Source organism: Oratosquilla oratoria, chromosome 6 (assembly GCF_046742065.1).
Source record: "Oratosquilla oratoria isolate Oo_2021 chromosome 6, ASM4674206v1, whole genome shotgun sequence".
NCBI lineage: Eukaryota > Metazoa > Arthropoda > Malacostraca > Stomatopoda > Squillidae > Oratosquilla > Oratosquilla oratoria.
In genome coordinates, this window is record NC_134782.1 from 72,799,630 (window position 1) to 72,822,972 (window position 23,343).

A 23,343-nucleotide genomic window follows, 5' to 3' on the forward strand; every position below is an offset into this window, starting at 1 on the left:
GTTGTTTGCGGACGACACTGCGCTTGTGGCAGGATCAGAGAAGGGATTGAGGAAGTTGGTGATGGAGTTTGGGAGGGGGTTGAGGATGAGTGTGGGTGGGGGTGGGGGTGGGGTGATGAGATGTACAAGGGGTGAAAGTGGCAGCAGACTGGAGGTGAGCATTAAGGGAGAGTGATTGGAGGAAGTAGATAGTTTTATATGCTTGGGTGAGAATGTGGCAGGAAAGGGTGGAGCAGAGGTGGAGGTAGAATGTAGATTGAGAGAAGCGAGTAAGTGCTTTGGTGGATTGGAAAGTGTAATGAGGAATAGACATTTGGGAATGGAGGCTGGGGGGAGATTGTGGGAGGGAGTGGTTGTGCCAACAGCACTGTATGGGGCAGAAACATGGAACATAAGAGAGAAGGAGTTTGAATGTGTTTGAGATGAGGTGTCTGAGAAGTATGATTGGGGTTGCTAGGCTAGATAGAGTGAGAAATGAGGAGGTGAGGAGGAGAACAGGGGTGGTAAGGGAGTTGGGAGATAGGGTGGATGAAAGAGTATTGTGATGGTTTGGACACATGGAAAGAATGAGTGAAGAAAGACTAGTAAAAGAGGTATGGAAGGCAGGTGTGGAGGGAGTGAACATGAGGGGGCAACCTAGGATAAGATGGATGGATGGGGTGAAAGGGGCTTTGGGGAAGAGGGGAATGTCTGTTGAGGAAGGATGGGAGAGGACAGAAGACGGGTGAATGGAGAATGGTTGTATATGGATGATGATGTGATGCTTGAGGTGGAATGGACGGGGGGATGGGGGGTGAAGTAGTATGTGTGAGAAAAATTTGATGCAGCCCGAAGGGATTTCTCCCTGTCTTTTCCTTTTGTGCATGAGGGGACAGAGAGGTGGGGTCGCCGATTTAATGAAGCGGCCTTGGTGTGGATGTGCTGTGTCTTGCGACACTGCCTCTGACCCAGGGCATTGGACAAGATGCAGGGATGACCCATCATCCAGGAGGTGCTAAGATAAGAGGGAGGGTAGAGGGTGGAGGGGAGTGGAGTGTATTTAGGGATGGAATGGGTGGGAATGGTTCTTATGCCTTTGTTTTTTGGCTACCTCCCTTGTAAGGGGGAAAAAGCCTTTGGTATATGTATGTATGTATGTGTTTGTGTTCACTATATGTGCTTTTTTCTCCTTTTTGTGTTATCTATTCTTGAACAGACCACTCTGTCCCACTACCATCGAATCTAATATTGTTATCTTCCCCATCTATCTCATTAGGTTTTCTTATCACAGATAGTGGCTCTAAGTCTGGTTGATTTAAGAATGGGATTAACCGTGATTTCACTATGATCCCTAACTCAGCCGGACATATGATCATGCCCTTTTTTCTCATAGTTGCAATTCCTATCACTAACTCTCCTGGGAAAACAGATTCTTCTACAACTATCACTGGAATGTGCAAGTGCTCATTTCAATACAAAATAACATCTAACTCAGTATTACTCAATGTTTTTAATTTACTTCCTGTTACTCCATGCAATGAGTAATGGGTTGGTTCCAATATTTTCACTCCCAGTTTCAATTGGTTTAAAACTTTGCTAGTTATAACATTTACTACTGATCTCATATTGATAAATATTTGAATAGGTCTATTGAATACTCTACCTGCAATGATAGGTCCTACAGAAGTTCTTCCAATTATAGTAAATTTGAGATTGTCTTTGGTGTTGGTGTTTTCTTTTACGTCACTGTCCATTACACCATAATGTCTATTTGTTGCTCTAGGGTTAGCTCTGTAGTGTGGTTTTATTTTGTGCCTGGAGGTTTTCCTCTTGTTTCTGGGTAAGTACAAAAATTTGGCATTGCTCTACAATCCTTTGTTTTATGTCCTGCTCTGTTGTGATACAAACAGAAAGGTGGGTTTCTACAATGATCCTCATCATGACCCTCATATTTGCAGCTCCTGCGAATATTCTCATAATAACACTCTTGTGCTTTATTCCCCCAGTTATTACAATTATGGCATTCAATTCTAGCATTCTTTGAAATATTTCTAACTCTATATTCAGATCTTCTATTTCTGTAGTCACTCCTAGTAGTTTCTGTAGTCATTCCTAGTTTCTTTCTGTTGTTGCATTCCTATTGTCATGACATGTGAACTAATTGCTTTACTTTCTTGATAACCTAAGTCCATTGTTCCTATAAGATCCCTGTATAGCTTTTCTGCAGTCATCTCATCACTATTTTATACCAATAGTGCAAATGCTATCAACTTAGTAACCTGAGAAACTTTTAACTTGTCACTAGATTTACTTTCTGTCCAATTTGAATCCTTCAACATAGAAATCATTTCCTTAGACCATCTGTGTAATTTTGCTAAATATTCTGTTTAATTTTTATTTTTATTATTATTATTTTTTTTTATTAATCATTCTAACCAAAGACCTGATAGGATCCTGATCACACTAATTTAAAGTATTTCATTAATGATTTTTCATAATCTTCATATATATTTATGTTTTCCATTTGCTGGAATTTTATTATAATCCTAGTCCTACCCTTCTCAGGATCTATATTTTCTTTTAATATGTACCTCAATTACTTGCGACACTGCTTCTGACCCAGGGCGGTGGGCAGGGTGCAGGGATGACCCGTCATCCAGGAGGTGCTCAGATGAGAGGGAGGGTGGGAGGGGTGTGGAGTGTATTTAGGGATGAAATGGGTGGGAGTGTTTTTATGCCTTTCCCTTTTTGGCTACCTCCCTTGGAAGGGGGAAAAAGCCTTGGTATACGTATGTATGTACCTCAATTACTTCATTTTGTCTGATATGTTCTTTGTCACTATTGGTGTATCAATTAAGTTAAGGAACCTATTTACCCCTATGGTATTTTCTTCCCCCGAAAACTTTGGAATATTAGCAAATGAGGTGAAAATCTCATGACAGAGAACTTCTGTGGCCATACCTTCAGTTGATAATGTCGATTTGAATCTACTGCTTCCCTTGTAGTCATCCCTCACATGTACAATGTACACCTCAGCAACACATCAACCTCATCCTTGTAGTCTTCCTCCTCATTTATCAGCTCATCCTCCTAGTCAGCCTTCTGATTCACTAGCTTGTCCTTGTACCAGCGTGGGGATTTGTGTGCACTGCGTCATCCTGTATTGTTGCTTGCAGTTCGTTCAATGAATTCTACATTGCACCAGTCTCTTCACATAAGCACATATCTTGCACTGAATTCTTTAGGTGTAGTCTTCTTTGGTAGTGTTGGGTTTTGTCCCTGGCTGCCACCAACTTTTGCCCACTTTTCTCCGCTGTCATCTGTCTTTGCCCCATTCTTTACTTTCTTCACTTTCTCCACTTATTTTTACTTTGTTATTACTGTCTTTGGTTCACATATTTTAGTCAGTAGGCCCTGTTGCCTCCAATCATTCCACTTTGTCAAGTTTTAAACTGTTAGTTATAGTCTTCTGTCCAGGTGGATGAAACTGTAGAATTTTTTTTCCTTTTCTTTCTTCTGTTAATTCTTATACAGTGTGCTTCTCTGAGGTATTCAAGGAATCTCCAAAGATCATGTAAGCAAGGTCCCACATGAGCTTTGGAGTGACATGGTGACTTTTTTAATCCAATGATCTTTAACTTTATATTCAAGATTCTCTCCAAAGGACGTGATCTTATAATTGTGAACGAATTGAATTTTCTCCTCCACCCTTTCACTAATCAGATTCATTGTTACAAGACTATATGGCAATATTATTTACGTAAGCAATCTCAGATCTTTGCATATCTTATTTAGGTTATAAATACTACAAGCCAGCAAATCATTCAAGCCCCTGGCCATTGTTAATAAACACAAAGTGGAGAGTGAACTTATGCAACTCACTCGCCTGCAGGTTATTTTGCTTATAAACATCTAACCCAAAAATGTAATACCCGTCTTCTAGCCCTCTTTCTACCAGTCTCTTACATGTTGAGCAACCATGATGACATAACACAACCATGGCACAGCCCCACCTTCACCTCAATTCATTCTCTCAATTCCCTATCCTCACACAAACATTGAATAGACTTCCCCTTTATCCCATACATCTGCAATACATCCCATAATACCTTTCTGTCAACCCTGTAAAACACTCTTACCAAAACCATAAAAGCCCAAAAGAAACCTTTTACCAATAATTTGTTAAATATCTGCATTCTAACAAAATTTTTATCTGTGCATCATATTCCTTTCCTATACCCACACTGCTCTTCTTCAGTTATTCCCTCCATTCTAATCCTCCCAATTAACATCCTCCCATACATATTACCAAATATACTTAACAGCCATCTCTCTTTTTAATTACTATAGTCATATTCCCCTTTTCCTATGTATAATGAAAGTACATTGGGGAGTATCTGAAACATGGTGGTTACAATACCATGGCAATCAGAACCTAGTTCAAATGCTATTTAGAGAAATATATATAGGTCACAGACCTTGAAATGCTTAATAGATCTAAATAACAAGTAAAATGTTGAGTTTCATCTTATTTGAATATCAATACTTACTTCAATGGGTCATCAGGTATTAGGTCGCAAGGACATCCATGCCGTTCTTTTACCGGGAGTTCCAGAGCAGAACCGTGCAAATACTGAGGTTGAAACTTTTCAGTCCTTACCAGCAAGAGGCGCACCTACACAGCCTGGAACACAGCAGCAGCAACATCCATACACAATTGGGGCTTTGCATGGTAAGTAATTTTTCATTAGCTTATCCTTTTCAATTTGTGTGAATAATATGAAGCAGCCTTGCTGTGGATGTGCTTTCTCTTGCTACATTACTTCTGACTCAGGGCAGTGGGTGAGATGCAGGGATGACCCATGATCCAGGAGGAGCCAAGGAAATAGTGGAGTATTTGGGGATGAAATGGGTAGGAGTGGATTTATGCCCTTAATTTTGTCTACCTCCCTTGCAAGGGGGAAAAAGCCATTGGTTTATGTATGTGAATAATATGTAGCTTGTTTTTTATGTCTTTCTGTCTGAGAAGTATGGTAGGGGTTGATTGAGTGAGAAACGAGGAGGTGAGGAAGAGAGCAGGGGTGGAAAGGGAGTTGGGAGATAGAGATGATGAAAGAGTATTGGGATGATTTGGACACATGAGAAGAATAAGTGGAGAAAGATTAGTAAAAGGTGTGGAAAGCAGAGGTGGAAGGAGTGAACATAAGAGGGCAACCAAGAATGAGATGGACAGATGGGATAAAAGGGGCATTGGGAAAGAGGGGAATATCTGTTGAGGAAGAAGATAGAGATGAGTGGAGAATGGTTGTGTATGCATGATGCTTTGATGCATGGAAGGGAGTGGGTAGGGGATGGGAGTGAGGAAGTATGTGTGAATAATATTTTGACGCAGCCCGAAGGGATCTCTTCCCATCTTCTCTTTTTCTGCATGAGTGGACAGAGAAGTGGGGAGTCACCAATTAAATGAAGTGGCCTTGTTGTGGATGTGCTGTGTCTTGCTACATTGCTTCTGACCCAGGGCAGTGGGCAAGATGCAGGGATGACCCATGATTCAGGAGGAGCCAAGAAAAGAGGGAGGGAGAGAGGTGAATGGGAGTGGAGTATGTGGGGATGAAATGGGTTGGAGTGGATTTATGGCCTTAACTTTGTCTACCTCTCTTGTAAGGGGGAAAAGGCCATTGGTGTATATATGTATGTGAGTAATATGTAGCTTGTTTTTATGTCTTTTTCTCTCCTTCTCTCCTCTCCTCCCTCCTCCCTCCTCCCTCCTCTCTCTTGTATAGTTTTGACACTCACTGTTTCCCTGTTTAGTTTGTTCCAGACATCAATCACTCTGTGTGGGAAGATATTCTTTCTCAAATCTCTTCTGTAACTGTCCTTCTTTAGCTTCTTCTTGTGTCCTCTTGTTTCTCTTCTGTCTCATTTTAATAAGTCATCTCTATCAAGAACTTCCATCCTTTTCATAATTCTGTAAATAGTCAGCAAATCACCTTTCTCCTCTCTGTTCCAGTGTTGATAGATGTAATTTATCCAATCTTTGTTCATATGTCAAATTTGAGAGTGTAGGTGCCATTTTGGTCACTGCTCTTTGAATTCTTTTGAATTTTTTTTTCACTAGGTGCCCATAGTGTCGCAGCATATTCTAATTTAGGTCTTATCAGTGTAATTTGGTATCATCAACAAAAAAGTTCATGTAACACTTCACTTCCTCATCAATATCATTTATATATGGCAAACATTAAAGGATCCAATACAGAGCCCTGTGGGATGCCACTTATCATATCTTCCCAGTTCAAGTTCTTGTCTCTTAAGTACCACTCATTTTTCTCCCACTTAACCTCTTCACTCCGGGGCACATCACACGTCTGGCAGCATTAGCTGCCCGACGTGCGATGTTGCGTCATAATAATCGCATTATAAAAAATAAAGTCGGTGCTCAATCGTTCGTTCTCTTTCACCCATGATTTTTGATAACCATAGAAAATATGATGAAGCCAGTTTAGAGAGAATGGAGGTTACATAGGTACGACTACAATAAATATAATCAAGACGCCAACGTCGGCATCATCGCGTACCCACTTGCTCCTCATGACGCCTACGTAGGCGTCACTGTATGGAAGTGGTTAAGAAATCTTTCATCCATTCCAGTAGCTTACCTTGTATTCCTCCTCCTATTTCAATATTTCTTATCAGCTTTTTATGTGGTACTTTGTCAAAAGCCTTCTGCAAGTCCAAGAAGGTGCAATCTGCCCAGCCATCTCTTTCTTGTATTATTTCTATTAATCTTGAGTAAAAACATATTAAGAACTCAAATGATAGCTGAGGAGATACTATCGAAAGTGGTTAAACTAGCAAACAGTAAGAATTTCAGACTTATGGATAAAAAAGGAAATGAGTGATGAGGAAAAAGAGAAAGACAAGGCTCTCAGAATTGAAGCCAACGATAGAAATGAGAAAAGAATGGAGATGGAGAAAAAAAAAAAAAAAAAAATTGGAGAGTATTGGATCTGAGACTGAAAAAATGGTACATCAGAAAAATGGAAACTTAAAAAAAAAAAAAAGAAGAAAATATGAAACTAAAAGTGGCATACACAAATATGGTTAGTATGATCTCTGGAATTAAAAATGACTATCTAGAAATAGAGAAACCTGACATTATGGGAATTGTGAGACAAAACTGAAAGGTCCTCTATCAACAAGTATGGTGGGACAAGGTCTATACAACCATACATACATATACCAAGGCTTTTTCCCCCTTACAAGGGAGGTAGCCAAAAAGGAAAAGGCATAAAAACCTTCCCACCCATTTCATCCCTTAATACACTCCACACCCCTCCACCCTCCCTCTTATCTTAGCACCTCCTGGATGATGGGTCATCCCTTCACCTTGTCTACTGCCCTGGGTCAGAAGCAGTGTTGCAAGACAGCCCATCCACAGCAAGGCCGCTTCATTAAATCGGTGACCCCCCCTCTCCGTCCCCCCATGCATAAAAGGAGAAGACGGGGAGAAATCCCTTCGGGCTACGTCAAATTTTGCTCACACAAACTACCTCACCCCCCATCCCCCCACCCATTCCACCTCATGCATCACAACATCATCCATATACAACCATTCTCCATTCACCCCTGTCTTCTGTCCTCTCCTGTCCTTCCTCAACAGACATTCCCCTCTTCCCCAAAGCCCCCTTCACCCCATCCATCCACCTCATCCTAGGATGTCCCCTCATGTTCACTCCACATCTGCCTTCCATACCTCTTTTACCAGTCTTTCTTCACTCATTCTTTCCATGTGTCCAAACCATCCTAATACTCTTTCATCACCCCTATCTCCCAACTCCTTTTCCACCCCCGTTCTTCTCCTCACCTCCTCATTTCTCACTCTATCTAGCCTAGTAAACCCCATCATACTTCTCAGACACCTCATCTCAAACACATTCAAACTACTACTCTCTCTCTCTCTTATGTTCCATGTTTCTGCCCCAAACAATGCTGTTGGCACAATCACTCCTTCATACAGTCTCCTCTTAGCATCCATTCCCAAATATCTATTCCTCATTACACTCTTCAATCCACCAAGGCATTTACTCGCTTCTCTCAATCTATATTCTACCTCCACCTTCACTCCACCTTTTCCTGCCACATTTGCATCCAAGTATCTAAAACTATCCACTTCCTCCAGTCTTTCACCCTTAATGCTCACTTCCAGTCTACTGCCACTTTCACCCCTTGTACATCTCATCACCTTACTTTTACCCACATTTATCTTTAGCTTTCTTCTATCACATACTCTCCCAAACTCTGTCACCAACTTCCTCAGTCCCTCCTCCGATCCTGCCACAAGCGCAGTGTCGTCCTCATACAACAGCTGGCTCACCTCCCACTTTTCTCCATTTTCTTTAATCATCTCCAATCCCTGACCCACTACCCTTGCATTTACCTCTCGCACTACCCCATCCATGTATAAGTTGAATAGCCAGGGTGACATAACGCATCCTTGACAAAGTCCCACCTTTACCTCGAACCACTCACTCTCTCCATTTCTAATCCTGACACAAGCTCTACTACTCTCATAAAAACTCTTGACAGCTCCTAGAAGCTTTCCTCCTATCCCATATATCTGCATAACCTCCCACAGTGCCTTTCTATCTACCCTATCGTAAGCCTTTTCCAGATCCATAAAAGCCCAAAAAACATCCTTCCCCTTTCCTATAGCTTTCTCACATATCTGTCTTACCACAAAGATCTGATCTACACAACCTCTACCCATCCTAAATCCACACTGTTCCTCACCAATTACTCCCTCTGTTCCTCTCCTAATCCTCTCAATCAAGATCCTCCCATAAGCCTTCCCAACTACACTTAACAAGCTAATCCCTCTGAAACTACTACATTCACACTTGTCGCCTTTTCCCTTGTAAAGTGGAACTATACAGGCACTCTACCCTCTCTCCAGCAAACATTAAATAACCTCACCAGCCAGTCCACCATCACTGTACCTCCTTTTTTTTTACACATTCTGCATGGCATCCATCCAGACCAGGTGCCTTACCTGCTTTCATCATCTTAACAACTGCCTTCACTTCATCCTTCCTTATTTCTCCTCCATTTTCCTCACTCATCACGGTCATTTTCTTAGCATTTCCCACTGCAACTATCTTTCCCTCCCTATCCTCCTTCACATTTAGCAACTCCCTAAAATATTCTGCCCATCTTCCCCTTACTGCCTTCTCTTCCATTATCATCTCTCCATCTGCACCTTTTACCTTTTCTTCTCTACTTGATTCACCTCCTCTTCCTCTCTTAATTTTTTTCCAAAACATCTTTTTATTACTTTCAAAATTTTCTGTCATACTCTTACCCCACTTCACATCTGCTCTCCTCTTTGCCTCCTTTACCTTTTGCTTTACTTCTCTTTTCTTTTCTTTGTACCTCTCATATGACTCCCTCGTCCTATTTTGTAACCAATCTGTGAAAGCTCACTTCTTCTCATCTACAACCTTCTTTGTTTCCTCATCCCACCATTCACTACCCTTCCTTCTATTTCCTCCTGTCCTTCTTGTTCCACACACCATCCTTGCACACTTTGTGACTCCCTCTTTGAACCATCCCCATTCCTCCTCCACACCTAGCTCTATTCTATCCTTCACTCCCTCCCACTCCTCCTTCAGCTTCTTATTGTACTCTTTTTCCTTTTCATTTAAAGAGTTAATTCTAAGCACCTCCCTACCTTTTGTCCCTTTCCTCTTTCTCCATCTATCCTCCACTCTCAACTTACCTTCCACCAAAAAATGATCTGATATTCCCCCACCCTCTCCCTTTAGCACATGTACATCCTTAACTATTCCTATCATAGTCCTATTTACCACTACATAATCCATCAATGCTCTATCTACCACCCTTCCATCCACCACCCTCTCCCATGTATACTTATGCTTGACTTTCTTCCGAAACACTGTATTTGGTATCATCAACTCTCTTTCTAGACACATTTCCACCATCAACTCTCCACTACGATTCTTTCCTGGAACTCCACATTTCTCAACCACTCCATCAATTGGACTATTTCCTACCATAGTATTAAGGTCTCCCAGTACTATTACATTGACATTTCTCCCTAAATCCTCTATGCACTGATTTAAATCTATCCAAAAGGCCTCCCTTTCTTCTATGCTCTTCTCACTGCCAGGCCCATATGCACTTACAAAGACCCACATCTCCTTTCCCAGTTTCACCTTCATCCACATTATCCTGGAGGAAACCTCCTTCCACTCCACTACACGTTTACCTATCTCTTCACTTACTAGAATAGCCACCCCTTCCCTCCCTCACCCTCTCTTCACTCCTGATAACATCCCACTTACACTCCCAAACTTACACTCATCCTTCCCTTTCAACTTAGTTTCACTCAAAGCCAACACATTCATCTTTCTTCTCACAAACATACTACCTATCTCTTCCCTTTTACCCTCATCTGTACCACATCCACACACATTAAAAGACCCAAACCTTAGGGTGTTGGTCGGAAAACTCCCAGACCCTCTTATGCCTTTACTTTTTCGTTTAGGAATGTCCCCTGTGGGGCTACAAGGAGAAGGATGCCTAGTCCCACTCCCCGTCCCTTTCTTCTCGCCTCTTACGCTCCAAGTGGAAATACTTGGTGGCAGTATTCTTTTCCCCCACCACAGGGAATTCCCCCACAGCAGAAAATGAATACTCAGAGAAATGGTACAGGACAGTAGCAAGGGGTTGGGGGACAGCATAATGGAGGGACAGTCATAGTATAAAAGTGTCATCATTTCTCTATGAAGAGTTTTCCTCTATCATAGACAAAATGATGTGTGGCTCTGGTCCGTAGGGGCGCCCCATATAGACCCTAAAGTATCAACTGCATGCTACTTTGCCACAATAACAAGCAGCCAATACCCCAGACGGGCAAAAAATAGAACAGATAAGCAGGGAGGAGGAGTCATGATATTGACCAAAAAGGGTTTAAATGTGATAATGAGAAATGAAGGCAAATATAATATGGAATTAATTATGATTAAAGTTGTAAATAATAAAAAACAGGCCTGGTCTAATAGTGACCATTCCAAATTACTGGAAGACACAATGAATGTTCTAAATGAGTTACTGAAAGAGGGTGATGTTAACACAAAGGAAATAATCTGGGAAGAAATTATAGTAAAAGGGGGAGAAGAACTTTGGAGCAACATTCTACTGGATTTGACCATTGAATATACATTAACACAAAGGGTTAAGGAAAATACTAGATATAGAAACAACGAGGAACCATTGAAACTAGACTTAATATTCACTTCTGAACCTGATATCGTGAACAAAATGGAGTATAAGACACCAATTGGGAAGAGTGACCACATACTAATAGAGTTTGAACTAAAAGAACAAAATGACGTGAGAAGGAATGAAAACCATAGAGAAGGAAGGTTAATGTACAACAAAATGGATTTTGTAAAAAAAATTCCAAAACGCAAACTGGAATAAATTTTCCAAAGAGGAAACAAAAATGGAAGATAAATGGAATATATTTAAAGAAAAGTACAAGGAAGGAATTGATAAATATGTACCAAAGAAGAAGCAAAAAGAGATTTATATAAAGCCTGGAAAAAAAAAAAGACAAAAAAACATCCAAATACCAAACATAGGAACGAATATGTGAATATATGCAGGAAAGAAAAAAGAAACTACGAAAAAGATATCACAGACAAATGCAAGGATCAGCCTAAACTCTTTTACAGATGTGTAAATGATAAATTAAAAGACAAATATGAAATAGTGAAACTGCATGAAGGAGATAAAGAATATATAGATGACATAGAAATGGCTGAAGTTATGATCAGACATATCAGGTCTGTTTTTGCCGTTGAGAGTTCACTAATTTGGGAAGATGGACAACGAAAAAGATCCCCTAAAATGAAAGAAATAAAGGTAACACAGAAAGAAATAAGAGACCAAATAAAAAACCTAGATGTTAGGAAATCACATGGACCAGATGGAATTACAAATTGTATACTAAAAGGTACCACAAGATTGGAAAAATGCAAACATCATACTATATAAAGGAGGAAACAAAAAAAAATCCTACAAACTTCAGACAGGTATCCCTTACGAGCACATTAGCAAAAATATGATTAAAGGTTATCAGGAACAAATGGATCAAACGCTTGGAAGAGAATAAAATACTAAACCCTAAACAATTTGACTTTAGAAGTGGAAGATTGTGTGTCACAAATTTAATATGATTTTACTCAAGATTAATAGAGTTAATTAAAGAAAGATGGCTGGGCAGATTCCACCTTCTTGGACTTGCAGAAGGCTTTTGACAAAGTACCACATAAAAAGCTAATAAGAAAAATTGAAATAATAGGAGGAATACAAGGTAAGCTACTGGAATGGATGAAAGATTTCTTAAGTGGGAGAAAAATGAGAGTGGCACTTAGAGACAAGAACTCGAACTGGGAAAATATGATAAATTGCATCCCACAGGGCTCTGTATTGGCTCTTTTAATGTTTGCCATATATATAAATGATATGGATGAGGGAGTGAAGTGTTACATGAACTTCTTTGCTGATGATGTCAAATTACTTAAGAGAGTAAGCACAGAAGACTGCAGATCGCTACAAGAAGATCTAGACAAAATATGGAAATGGAGTCATAAGTGTGAAGTGAACTTTAACATTAAGAAATGCAGTATAATGGAATTAGGAAAAAGCAAAAATAGAATATCAGGTCAATATAAAATTGGTACCAAGGAAGTCAAAAAAGTCGACTCAGAAAGCAACGGAGGAGTAATTATCTCAAGTGACTTGACACCTGATAAACATGTCAATAAACTATAGTTAGAAAGACTTTTAACTTATTAAGATCAATGAAAATGGCCTTCGACTACATGGATGAAGAAATGGTAAAGAAAATATTAATTACACTGATAAGACCTAAATTGGAGTATGCTCCGACACTACAGGCACCTAGTACAAAAAAATATATATATATAAGGAAATTAGAAAGAATTCAAAGAGCAGCGACAAAAATGGCACCTACACTCTCATATTTGACATACAAACAAAGATTGGATAAATTACATCTCTCAACACCGGAGCAGAGAAGAGAAAGAGGTGATTTGCTAACTATTTACAGAATTATGAAAGGGATGGAAGTTCTTGATAGAGGTGACTTATTAAAATGAGACAGAAGAAAAACAAGAGGACATGAGAAGCTAAAGAAGGACAGTTGCAGAAGAGATTTGAAAAAGAATAGCTTCCCACACAGAGTGATTGATGTCTGGAACAAACTGAATGGGGAGACAGTGAGTGCCAAAACTATACAAGATTTTAAGAACAAACTGAATGTGGAGAAATACCAATCTTGTAATCAGATAAACCGACAGAAAGGCCTGCATCATATAGACCAATCTCACTACTATCTACAATACTGTATTGTACTATCTATGAATACTGTATTCAAACTGATAGAAACGTTTGTTGACCTTTGAGCTGCAGGTTTAAAATAGGGCTCCAAGGTAAAAGATGAGGTTGATTATTTTTATATTGGTATTCATGTACCTCTTATAAGATGTACATTTGTTATTTTCAGGAGGTAATCAAGGTCCAAGTGTATTCATTATTGTGGCAGCTGTTGTTTGTTTGATGGCACTCCTGCTACCAACTGAAGGAGAGAAAAAGCAGACGAGCATTCCACCACATTTTCACCTAAGCACTAGTGTAAAAATCGTTTTTGCATATATTTTAGGTAAGTTTGGAAACCTTAAGTGATATCTCGTTATGTTATACTGTGCCAGTGATTTCAGTTAATGTGTTCTTTTATGTTTGTTGTGCTCTCATCTCTCAATTCATCAAACAAAAAAGGGGGGGAACATTGGTCTGATAAATGTAGTAATGTATTTAATATCATACTGGTGGACTGGCTGGTGATGTTGTTTAATGTTTGTTTAAAAGAGGGTAGAGTGTTGGAGGACTGGAGAAGTGCCTGTATACGTCCACTTTACAAAGGAAAAAAGGACAAGTGTGAGTGTAGTAGTTTCAGAGGGATCAGTTTGTTGAATGTAGTTGGGAAGGCTTATGGGAGGGTTTTGATTGAGAGGATTAGAAGAGGAACAGAGACAGAGAGAGTAATTGGTAAGACACAGTGTGGATTTATAACAGGTAGGAGTTCTATGGGATCAGATTTTTGTGGTAAGGCAGATATGTGAGAAAGCTATAGAAAAAGGTAAGGATGTTTTTTGGGCCTTTATGGATTTGGAAGAGGCTTATGATAGGGTAGACTGGAAAGCACTGTGGGAGGTATTGCAGATGTATGGGACAGGAGTAAAGCTGTTAAGAGCAGTCAAAAGTTTTTATGTGAGTAGTCGAGCCAGGGATATGTTATGTCGCCTTAGCTGTTCAATTTATACATGAATGCAGGGGTGTGAGAGTTAAACACAAGGGTAATGAACTGGGGATTGGAGATGGTTAAAGAAAATGGAGAGAAGTGGGAGATAAGCCAGTTGTTGTTTGCTGACGACACTGCACTTGTGGCAGGATCAGAGGAGGTATTAAGGAAGCTAGTGTTTGAGTTTGGGAAGGTGTGTGAAGGAAGTTGAAGATAAATGTGGGTGAAAGTAAGGTAATGAGATGTACAAGGGAAGAATGTGGCAGCAAATTCGAAATGAGTATTAAGAGAGAGAGACTGAAGGAAATGGATAGCTCTAGTTACTTGGGTGTGAATGTGGTGGGAAAGGGAGGAGTGGAGGTGGAGGTAGAATGTAGATTGAGAGAAGCAAGTAAATACATTGGGGGATTAAAAAGTGTAATGAGAAATAGACATTTGGGAATGAATGCTAAGAGGAGATTGTATGAAGGAGTGATTGTGCCAACAGCAGTGTAGGAGGCAGAAACATGGAACATAAGAGAACAGTTTGAATGTGTTTGAGATGAGGTGCCTGAGAAGTATGATAGGGTTACTAGGCTGGATAGAGTGAGAAACGAGGTGAGGAGAGTAGGGGTGGAAAGGGAATTGGGAGATAGGGTTGATGAAGGAGTTGGGATGGATTGGACACATGGACAGAATGACTGAAGATTAGTAAAAGAGGTGTGGTAGGCAGAGGAGACGGAGGGGTGTGGGGGGGGTCATTGATTAAATGAAGAAGTCTTGCTGTGTCTTGCTAAACTGCCTCTGACCCAGGGCAATGAACAAGATGCAGGGATGACCCATCATCCAGGAGGAGCCAAGAAAAGATGGAGGGAGGGGTGAATGGGAGTGGAGTATGTGGGGATGGAATGGGTTGGAATGGATTTTATGCCTATGTTTTTTGGCTACCTCCCTTGTAAGGGGTAAATAGCTATTGGTATATATGTGTGTGTGTGTGTGTATATATATATATATATATATATATTTGCAACATCAGACTTACTAAGGGTTGCAAAGATAGGTTCTTGATATTCCATGATTGTATTCTTTGGGGAGTTACTAAATTTTGTTCTGTTTCCTTTGAAAATTGTTAAAAGATGGGCCATTAAATCAAGGGCTGAGTGTATTTATGGTAAGTTAGCCAGTCATTGGTAGATGACTATGCTTGTGGTGGATTCTTAAGAGAGAGTTGGTGACTGAGTCTACCGTAAGATACACAAAAATTCAACCCCAGGAAATAGCTACTACCTTACAGCACAGCCATCGAAAACACACAAAAAAGAGAAGAAAATATGAAACAAAAAGTGGCATACACAAGTATGAATGGTATGATTTCTGGGATTAATTAATTAAAAGACTATCTGGAAATAAAGAAACCTGACATTATGGGAATTGTGGAGACAAAACTGAAAGGCCCTCTATCAACAGCCATACATACATACATACATACATACATATACCAAGCCTTTTTCCCCCTTACAAGGGAGGTAGCCAAAGAGGAAAAGGCATAAAATCATTACCACCCATTCTATCCCTGAATACACTCCACACCCCTCCACCCTCCCTCTCATCTTAGCACCTCCTGGATGACGGGTCATCCCTGCACCTTGTCCACTGCTCTGGGTCAGAAGCAGTGTCGCAAGACACAGCACATCCACAGCAAGGCTGCTTCATTAAATCGGCGTCCCCCCTCTCTGTCCCCCCATGCATAAAGGAGAAGACGGGGAGAAATCCCTTCGGGCTGCATCAAATTTGCTCACACATACTGTACTACCTCACCCCCCCATCCCCCCCCCCCCGCCCATTCCACCTCATGCATCAGAACATCATCCATATGCAACCATTCTCCATTCACCCGTCTTCTGTCCTCTCCCGTCCTTCCTCAACAGACATTCCCCTCTTCCCCAAAGCCCCCTTCACCAATCACTGGACAAAAAATAAAACATAAACAGGGAGGAGTCATGATATTGATCAAAAAAGGTTTAAATATGACAAAGACAAATGAAGGCAAATATATGAAAGAAAACAAAGAAAACAAAAAAATACTATTTAAAGAAATAGTCAAAGAACAAATGAACAAAATTACATAGGACACAGTAATAGAAGTAATAAAAGAAAAAAAGAGATTGAGTAAAAGACACAATAGACGAAAAAAAATGTATTGTAATCTATGGTATCAAAGAAAAACATGGTCTAATAAGGTTCCAAAGAGAAAAAGATGAGAAGAATACCGTGACAGAAATACTAAAAGAAATACAGGAGGAGGGCCAAGGACATGAAAAGGCAATAGAAGATATCTATAGGATGGGCAAATATTCTGAAAAGAAGAAGAGACCGCTTAAAGTAAAACTTAATTCACAGAGAATAGCAGAAGAAATATTAACAAGCGTAGGAAAACTAGCAAAAAGTAAAAACTACAAAAATCTAGGGATAAAAAAGGAACTGAGTGATGAGGAAAAAGAAAAGGAAAAAAAATTAAAGAGGAAGCTAAGGAAAAGGATGAGAAAAGAACAGAAAAAGAAAGGAAGGAGTTTTTTTTTTTTTGGAGAGTGATTGATTTGAGACTGAGGAAATGGTACATAAGGGAAAAGGAAATGCAGATAAAGAAGAAAAGAAATTAAAGATAACATATACCAACATAGATTGATATCAAGAATGGGGATTGTGGAGACAAAATTAAAAGGATCATTACCACCAAATAGTATAGGACAAGGATCATATAATTGTTGGGACAGAAATAGAGAAATAAAGCAGGGTGGAGTGATGATGTTACTAACCAAGAAAGGCCTAAATGTGACAAAAATTACAGGAGAGAACAATGTGGAATTCATTATGGTAAGAGTTGAGGATAGAGATATGAAAAATAGAAAGTATGCAGTGATTTATGTCTCACCTAAAACTCACGCATGGAATAAAAAATGAACACTCCAAAATGCTGGAAGACACAAGAAAAGCACTAAATGAAATACTAAAGAAAGAAGGAAATCTGGTAATTATGGGTGATTTTAACTAGAAAGAAATATGTTGGGAAGAGATGACTGTGAAAGGTGGAGAAGATCACTGGGGAAACATATTACTGGAAATGAAAAAGAATAGTGGGATCATATAAATTTGGAGAAGAAATTAAAAAAGGTAGAAAATGAGAAGAACCTGGGAGTCATTATTATGAATAATGTGTCCCCTGAGAAACATATAAACAAAATTTTTGGAGAAACTTATAATTTAATAAGAACAATCAAAGTGACATTTACATACCTGGACGAAGAAATGGTGAAGAAAATACTAGTCACTTTGATAAGACTAAGATTGGAGTATGCAGCGACGACGTGGTCACTAAGTACAAAAAAGTGTATAACAAAACTTGAAAGAATGCAGAGCAATTACAAAATTGGCACCAACACACTCAGAACTATCATATGAAGAGAGACTAGCAAAACTTGAGCTACAGACATTAGAGCAAAGAAGAGAGAGATGAGACTTGATAACTATTTATAGAATCATGAAAGGCACAGAAACTATTGATAGGATCTAAAATGGGATAGTAGAAATACAAGAGGACACAGAAAGAAAATCAAGAAAGACAGTTATAGAAGAGACCTGAAAAAGAACAGCTTTCCCCACAGGGTAATAGACGTTTGGAACAAGTTAGATGAGAAAGTGGTGTGTGCAAAAACAATACATGAATTTAAAAACAGTCTAGATAAAACAAGATATGAAGATGCACCACAAGCATAGCTACCCTTCCTGTAAAATACAAGTAGGTAAATACAGATACACAAATGCACACATCCACAAACACACTCGAGTTTCAAAACCATAAACATCTCTTCATTTGTGGTCCATAGAAGAAGAAAATTCTTGGTTATACAACAAAACAAGGAAGCCTAGTTTGTATTGAATGGGAGGGGAGCAGTTGTGATTTCCACAGTGAAGTCTGTACTGTTCTAGTTTGATGTAATAAGAAAAAATGCAGGAAAACAATGATAAGTTTAAATGGAAAGATGACTTGACAGCAGAGACATCTAGGGGCGCCACGCCGAAGTACGATGTAATCAGGCATTTTGAAACACCAGTGGTAAGACAGATATATAATGAAGAATTGTATTCAGGATTTGGTAAGTATGAGAGAAGAAATTTAAGTCGAATCTTAGAGAAAGGGAAATGAGTAAAAGTAGAAAATGATGGGAGAACGAAGTCATGGAACTAGGAAAGAAATTGTAGAATTAATGGATTGCTTAGCCCAAGCTAACATCGAGATGTCCTACACAAGAAAAACAAACTCAGAACTAAGAATCGAACTTAAGGTAATGAAAAATTATATAATAGAGGTTAAGTGTGAAAATGAAGAAAATTAATGATACTACCAATAGTGAAAACTTAAAAAAATAAATAAATAAAGAGGTAAATAACAAAGTACAAGAAATGACTGAAAGAACTGAAGAAAACTTGGGTGAAGAAAGTATGCAAAAGATTAAGAAATGGAAGGAAAACAGAGAAAATGAAGAAATTGCCTTTAAAGAAATAGTCCAATAACAGTTGCAGGAAAATGCAAAAGATACAATCCTTCAAGTAATTAAATTGGGTTAGAGATGCAGTGGATAGAAGAAAATGTATTGTGATACATGGACTAAGGGAAAAACATGGTCTGGCAAGGTACATGAGAGAAAAAGAAGAAAAAGAAACAGCAATAGCAATCTTAAAAGAAATAAAGGATGGTGATCAGGAAGTAGAGAAAGATATAGATGATGTGTATAGGATGGGACATTATTCTAAGGAAAGAAATCAACCCCTAAAGATAAAACTAAGATCACAAATGGTAGTAGAAGACATATTAGAAAAAGCAAGTAAGTTGGCAAGGAGTGAACATTACAATAAGATATGGATAAAAAGAGAAATGAGTGTTGAGGAATTAGAAAAAGAGAAGACACTAAAAGATGAAGCTAAGGAAAAAACATAAGACAATGGAGACCGAAAGCAAGGAATTCTATTGGAGGGTAATCAACATGAGACTGAGAAAATGGTACATCAGAATGGGCGAAGCAAAAACAGAAAAAAAGATGGAGAAAGAAAAAAATTAAAAGTGGCCTATACTAACATTGACAGATTAATTTCAGGACTGAATGAACCAAATGATTACCTGTTTGAAGAAAAACTAGACATAATGGAAATTTTGGAGATAAAATTAAGGGGTTCAATACCACCCATTAAAAAATGGACAAGGATTATACAATTACTGGATTAAAAACAGAGATGAGAAACTGGGAGGAGGAATCATGTTCTTGGCCAAGAAGAACTTGAATATAACAAAGTTTATGGAAGGTAAAAGCAATGTAGAACTGATCATGAGTAAAGTCAAAGACAAGAACATGAAAAGAAAGTTTGTGGTTTTATGTGCCCCCAAAAATGAGCTCTTAGAAAGAGAATGAGCATATGAAAATGCTAGAAGATACAAGGCACTTATTAAATGAGATACTAATGGGCAAAAGTAACCTGGTAGTTATGGGGGACTTTAACTGCAAAGAAATTTGTTGGGAGGAAATGACAGTGAAAGGCGGAAAAGATAAAAAAAAAAAAAAAAAAAAACGAGAAAAGAATGGAGACTAAGGTGATGCAACTCTATTAGAGAGTGTTAGATATGAAGCTGAAAAAATTGTATATTCAAGAAAAAACAACAAAAGGTTCAGAGAACAAGATGGAGGGAATTGAAAATTAAAATTAGCTCATACCAATATAGATGGATTAATCTCAAGATTGAACAAACTAAATGACTACCTGTTAGAAACAAAACCAGACATAATGGATTATGGAGGCAAAATTAAGGGGTCCAATAGTACCAGTGTTGGACATAGATTATATAATCATTGGCTTAGAAATAGAGAGAAGAAACAAGGTGGAGTCATGTTCCTGGTCAAGAAAAACTTAAATGTGACGAAAGTTACATATGGAAAGAATAGGGTAGAGATGATCTCAGTAAGTGTTGAAGATAGGGACATGAAAAGTAGAAAGTTCACATTTATTTATGTGCCCCTAAAAACAAGGTCTTGGAGAGAGAGAGAGAGATTATTCCAAAATGGTAGAGGATATGAGAACATCATTAAGTGAGATGCTGCAGGATGGAAATAAAGTGGTTCTCATGGGAGATTTTAATTGCAAAGAAATATGTTGGTAGAGAGATGACAGTGAAAGGTGGAGATTATCAATGGGGAAAATTATTACTCGTCATGATTAAAGAACATACATTGACACAATGGGTAAAAGAAAACATTAGATTTAGAACTAATGAAGAACTGTCGAGACTGGGTTTTTTATGTCAGAAACTAAAATAGACAAAATCGAATACAAGACACCATTTGCAAAGTGACCACATACTACTCAGGTTATAACTATAGGAGGAAATAGAAATGAGAAACACAGAAAAGGAAGACTGATGTATAGTAAAATAGACTAATTTTTCCTTAACCTCTTCAGTACGGGCCTTAAATCTCACGGGCAGCAGCCGATGCCAGCTGTACGACGTGTCGTAATAATACTCGCATCATAAAATATAGTCACCGCTTATATCGATCGTTCTCTCTTTCACCCGTGAATTTTGATAACCATAGAAAATGTGATTACAGACAGTTTAGAGAGTATGTCATTACGGAGGGGCAACTACAATAAATATAATCAAGACGTCGATATGGCAGCCTCGTGTATCCACTTGCTCCTCGTGACGCCTACGTATGTGGCACCGTATGGAAGGGGTTAAAGTGAACTGAGAAAAATTCTACAAGGAAGAAATAGAAGTGGAAGAAAAATGGTTGAGTCTAATGAAAATCTCCCCACCGATGGCTCAGTACCTTGTTGTGGTGGTGGGGCTTGAGTGTTGCAATGACGAGCTGGGTGATGGCGGTGGGATGATGTACATTCTGGCAGGTCCAACCATACCGCCAAGGCCAGGTCTGAGCTTCCAGACCAAAACTGAACCACTACCCTCCTGCTCATTTTATTTCTTCTTTCCTTGGGCTATCAGGAACATCGGTGATGACTATTGCAGGAAATATGATCAAGTTTTGAATAATGATTGGAATTGATGCCATCACCCTCTGGCAGACCCCATTGGGTGCAGACACTGTCTGTTAAGAGTCGGTCTCCATCGATCTGGTTATAAACAACCCTAGACCTCCTGTTGACATTTGACGGTCTTGCATCACTAACTTTTGCACTTCCTCAATGTTTTCCTCTTTGCGTGCACTTTTCAGTGCTCCAGATCTTGGTTCATCCCCAACCTGTTCATTTCCTTCAGAAAATCTGTTAAACCACCGATAGAAACTTGCTTGGCTCATCGTGCACTTTTCGGTGCTCCAGATCTGGGTTCATCCTCAAACCTGTTCATTTCCTTCAGAAAATCTGTTAAACCAACGATACAAACTTGCTTGGCTCATCTGTTCATCCCCATAGGCCTCCTTTAACATTCCATAAGCTTCTTGTTTGGTTTTCTTAAGTTTAAAACAAAATTTGATGGCGTAATGTTGCTCCATCTTTCCCTGCATCTTGACAAGTGTTCACAGATCGGCAAACCGAATCAGACTGGAAGTGGACAATGGTACCAGCACATCGGGTTCAAGTATAATAACCCTAAAACCTTATTCTTTTCCTGATAATAAAGCTAGAAATCATCAGGACAGAAAGAAAGACAGAGAAACAAATGTTAGAAATGAAAAGTTTAGAAAGATGGAAATAATATCAGGAGTACCGTATTTTTCGGACCATAAGGCGCTTCGTACCATAATGCGCACCTGTAATTTGCTATTCCCCATCCTTATATAAGGCGTGCCTGACCATAAGGCACACCTGGTCTCATCATCGGATAATCATGCATATGTGAGTGCATTCAGAACTGAACATTTTCGTTGTTGAATGAGAAAAATCTGTTGGGATTTAGCAAAATTACAAAAATAAATTATATATTTTATTTTGGTCAGTGAAATCAGACCACCTCCATGGACGGTCTGCCCTGCCAATACCCCCTAAAAAACAATATAACACATTATGGGAATTGTGGGGAATAAAACCAACATTAGCAGTTTTATTCCCAGAATTCTCTATTCACTTAAAAACACAAGATTACAAATGAAGGTAAATTTTTAGTTTCGACCATGGGCGCAATATAGCAATAGAAAATTAATTACAGACGCTCCTCTACTTACGTTCATTCGTTTTACGTTTTTTCGATTTTACGTTTGAACTGGCTGTAAAAAAAAATTTTTTGTAAAAAAACATTTTTTGAGTGAATTTTTTAGTTTAGCGTGCTCTCCGTAGTACGAGACATTCAAACAATACTTACGCATGACGCTGCATCCATTGTTTACATGGCACAAACGACAGACTGAACGTGCCTTGCCTCCTCCTCCTCCCCCTCCTCCTTCTCCTCCACCATCTCACTTTATGTTGCTTGAATTTAATTTATTTGAAATTAATGTTATTATTTTACAATGTTATGTTTATAATTAATGATTTAGGGGTGTTTTATAAGATATGGTAATAGAATTTATGGATGTATAGTACAGTATGAACGGTCATACATTACTGGAACGTACAGTAACAACTTACGTTCATTTTCACGTCACGTTTGGCCGTTCGGAACGTAACTAAAACATAATGTATCAAACGTAATGTATCAACGTAATATGCAATTTTGTTAGCAGAAATAAGATACAAAAAAGGTGCTAACACAGATTCCGTAAGTAACGAAGTCATGTCGGACGAATGGTACGCCATGTTTGTTATGATAGATGCCGACGTCGAAGAAATTAAAGGATGATAAATTCGTCTAACCTAACCTGTGTTTAATAAATCATTACTTCCAAATTAAATGTAATCCGCATCGTCGTTGTCGTGAGAGACGTTGGCGGGCTTTTCAACCACTCTCTCAGCTTGCGGGGTGTACAAAGTTCTTG

The 23,343-nt window shown here is 38.9% G+C and overlaps 1 protein-coding gene across 10 annotated transcripts in view; it reads left to right on the top strand.

Moving 5' to 3' along the window:
• Positions 1 to 23,343, top strand: part of LOC143026610 (motile sperm domain-containing protein 1-like) — a 93,375-nt gene that overhangs the window by 59,452 nt on the left and 10,580 nt on the right. For all 10 annotated transcript variants that reach the window (XM_076187302.1, XM_076187308.1, XM_076187306.1 and 7 more), the window contains 2 exons: positions 4,546 to 4,711; positions 13,592 to 13,747. In XM_076187302.1, coding sequence (XP_076043417.1) covers positions 4,546 to 4,711; positions 13,592 to 13,747 — 322 coding nt within the window. The remainder of the gene's footprint in view (positions 1 to 4,545; positions 4,712 to 13,591; positions 13,748 to 23,343) is intronic.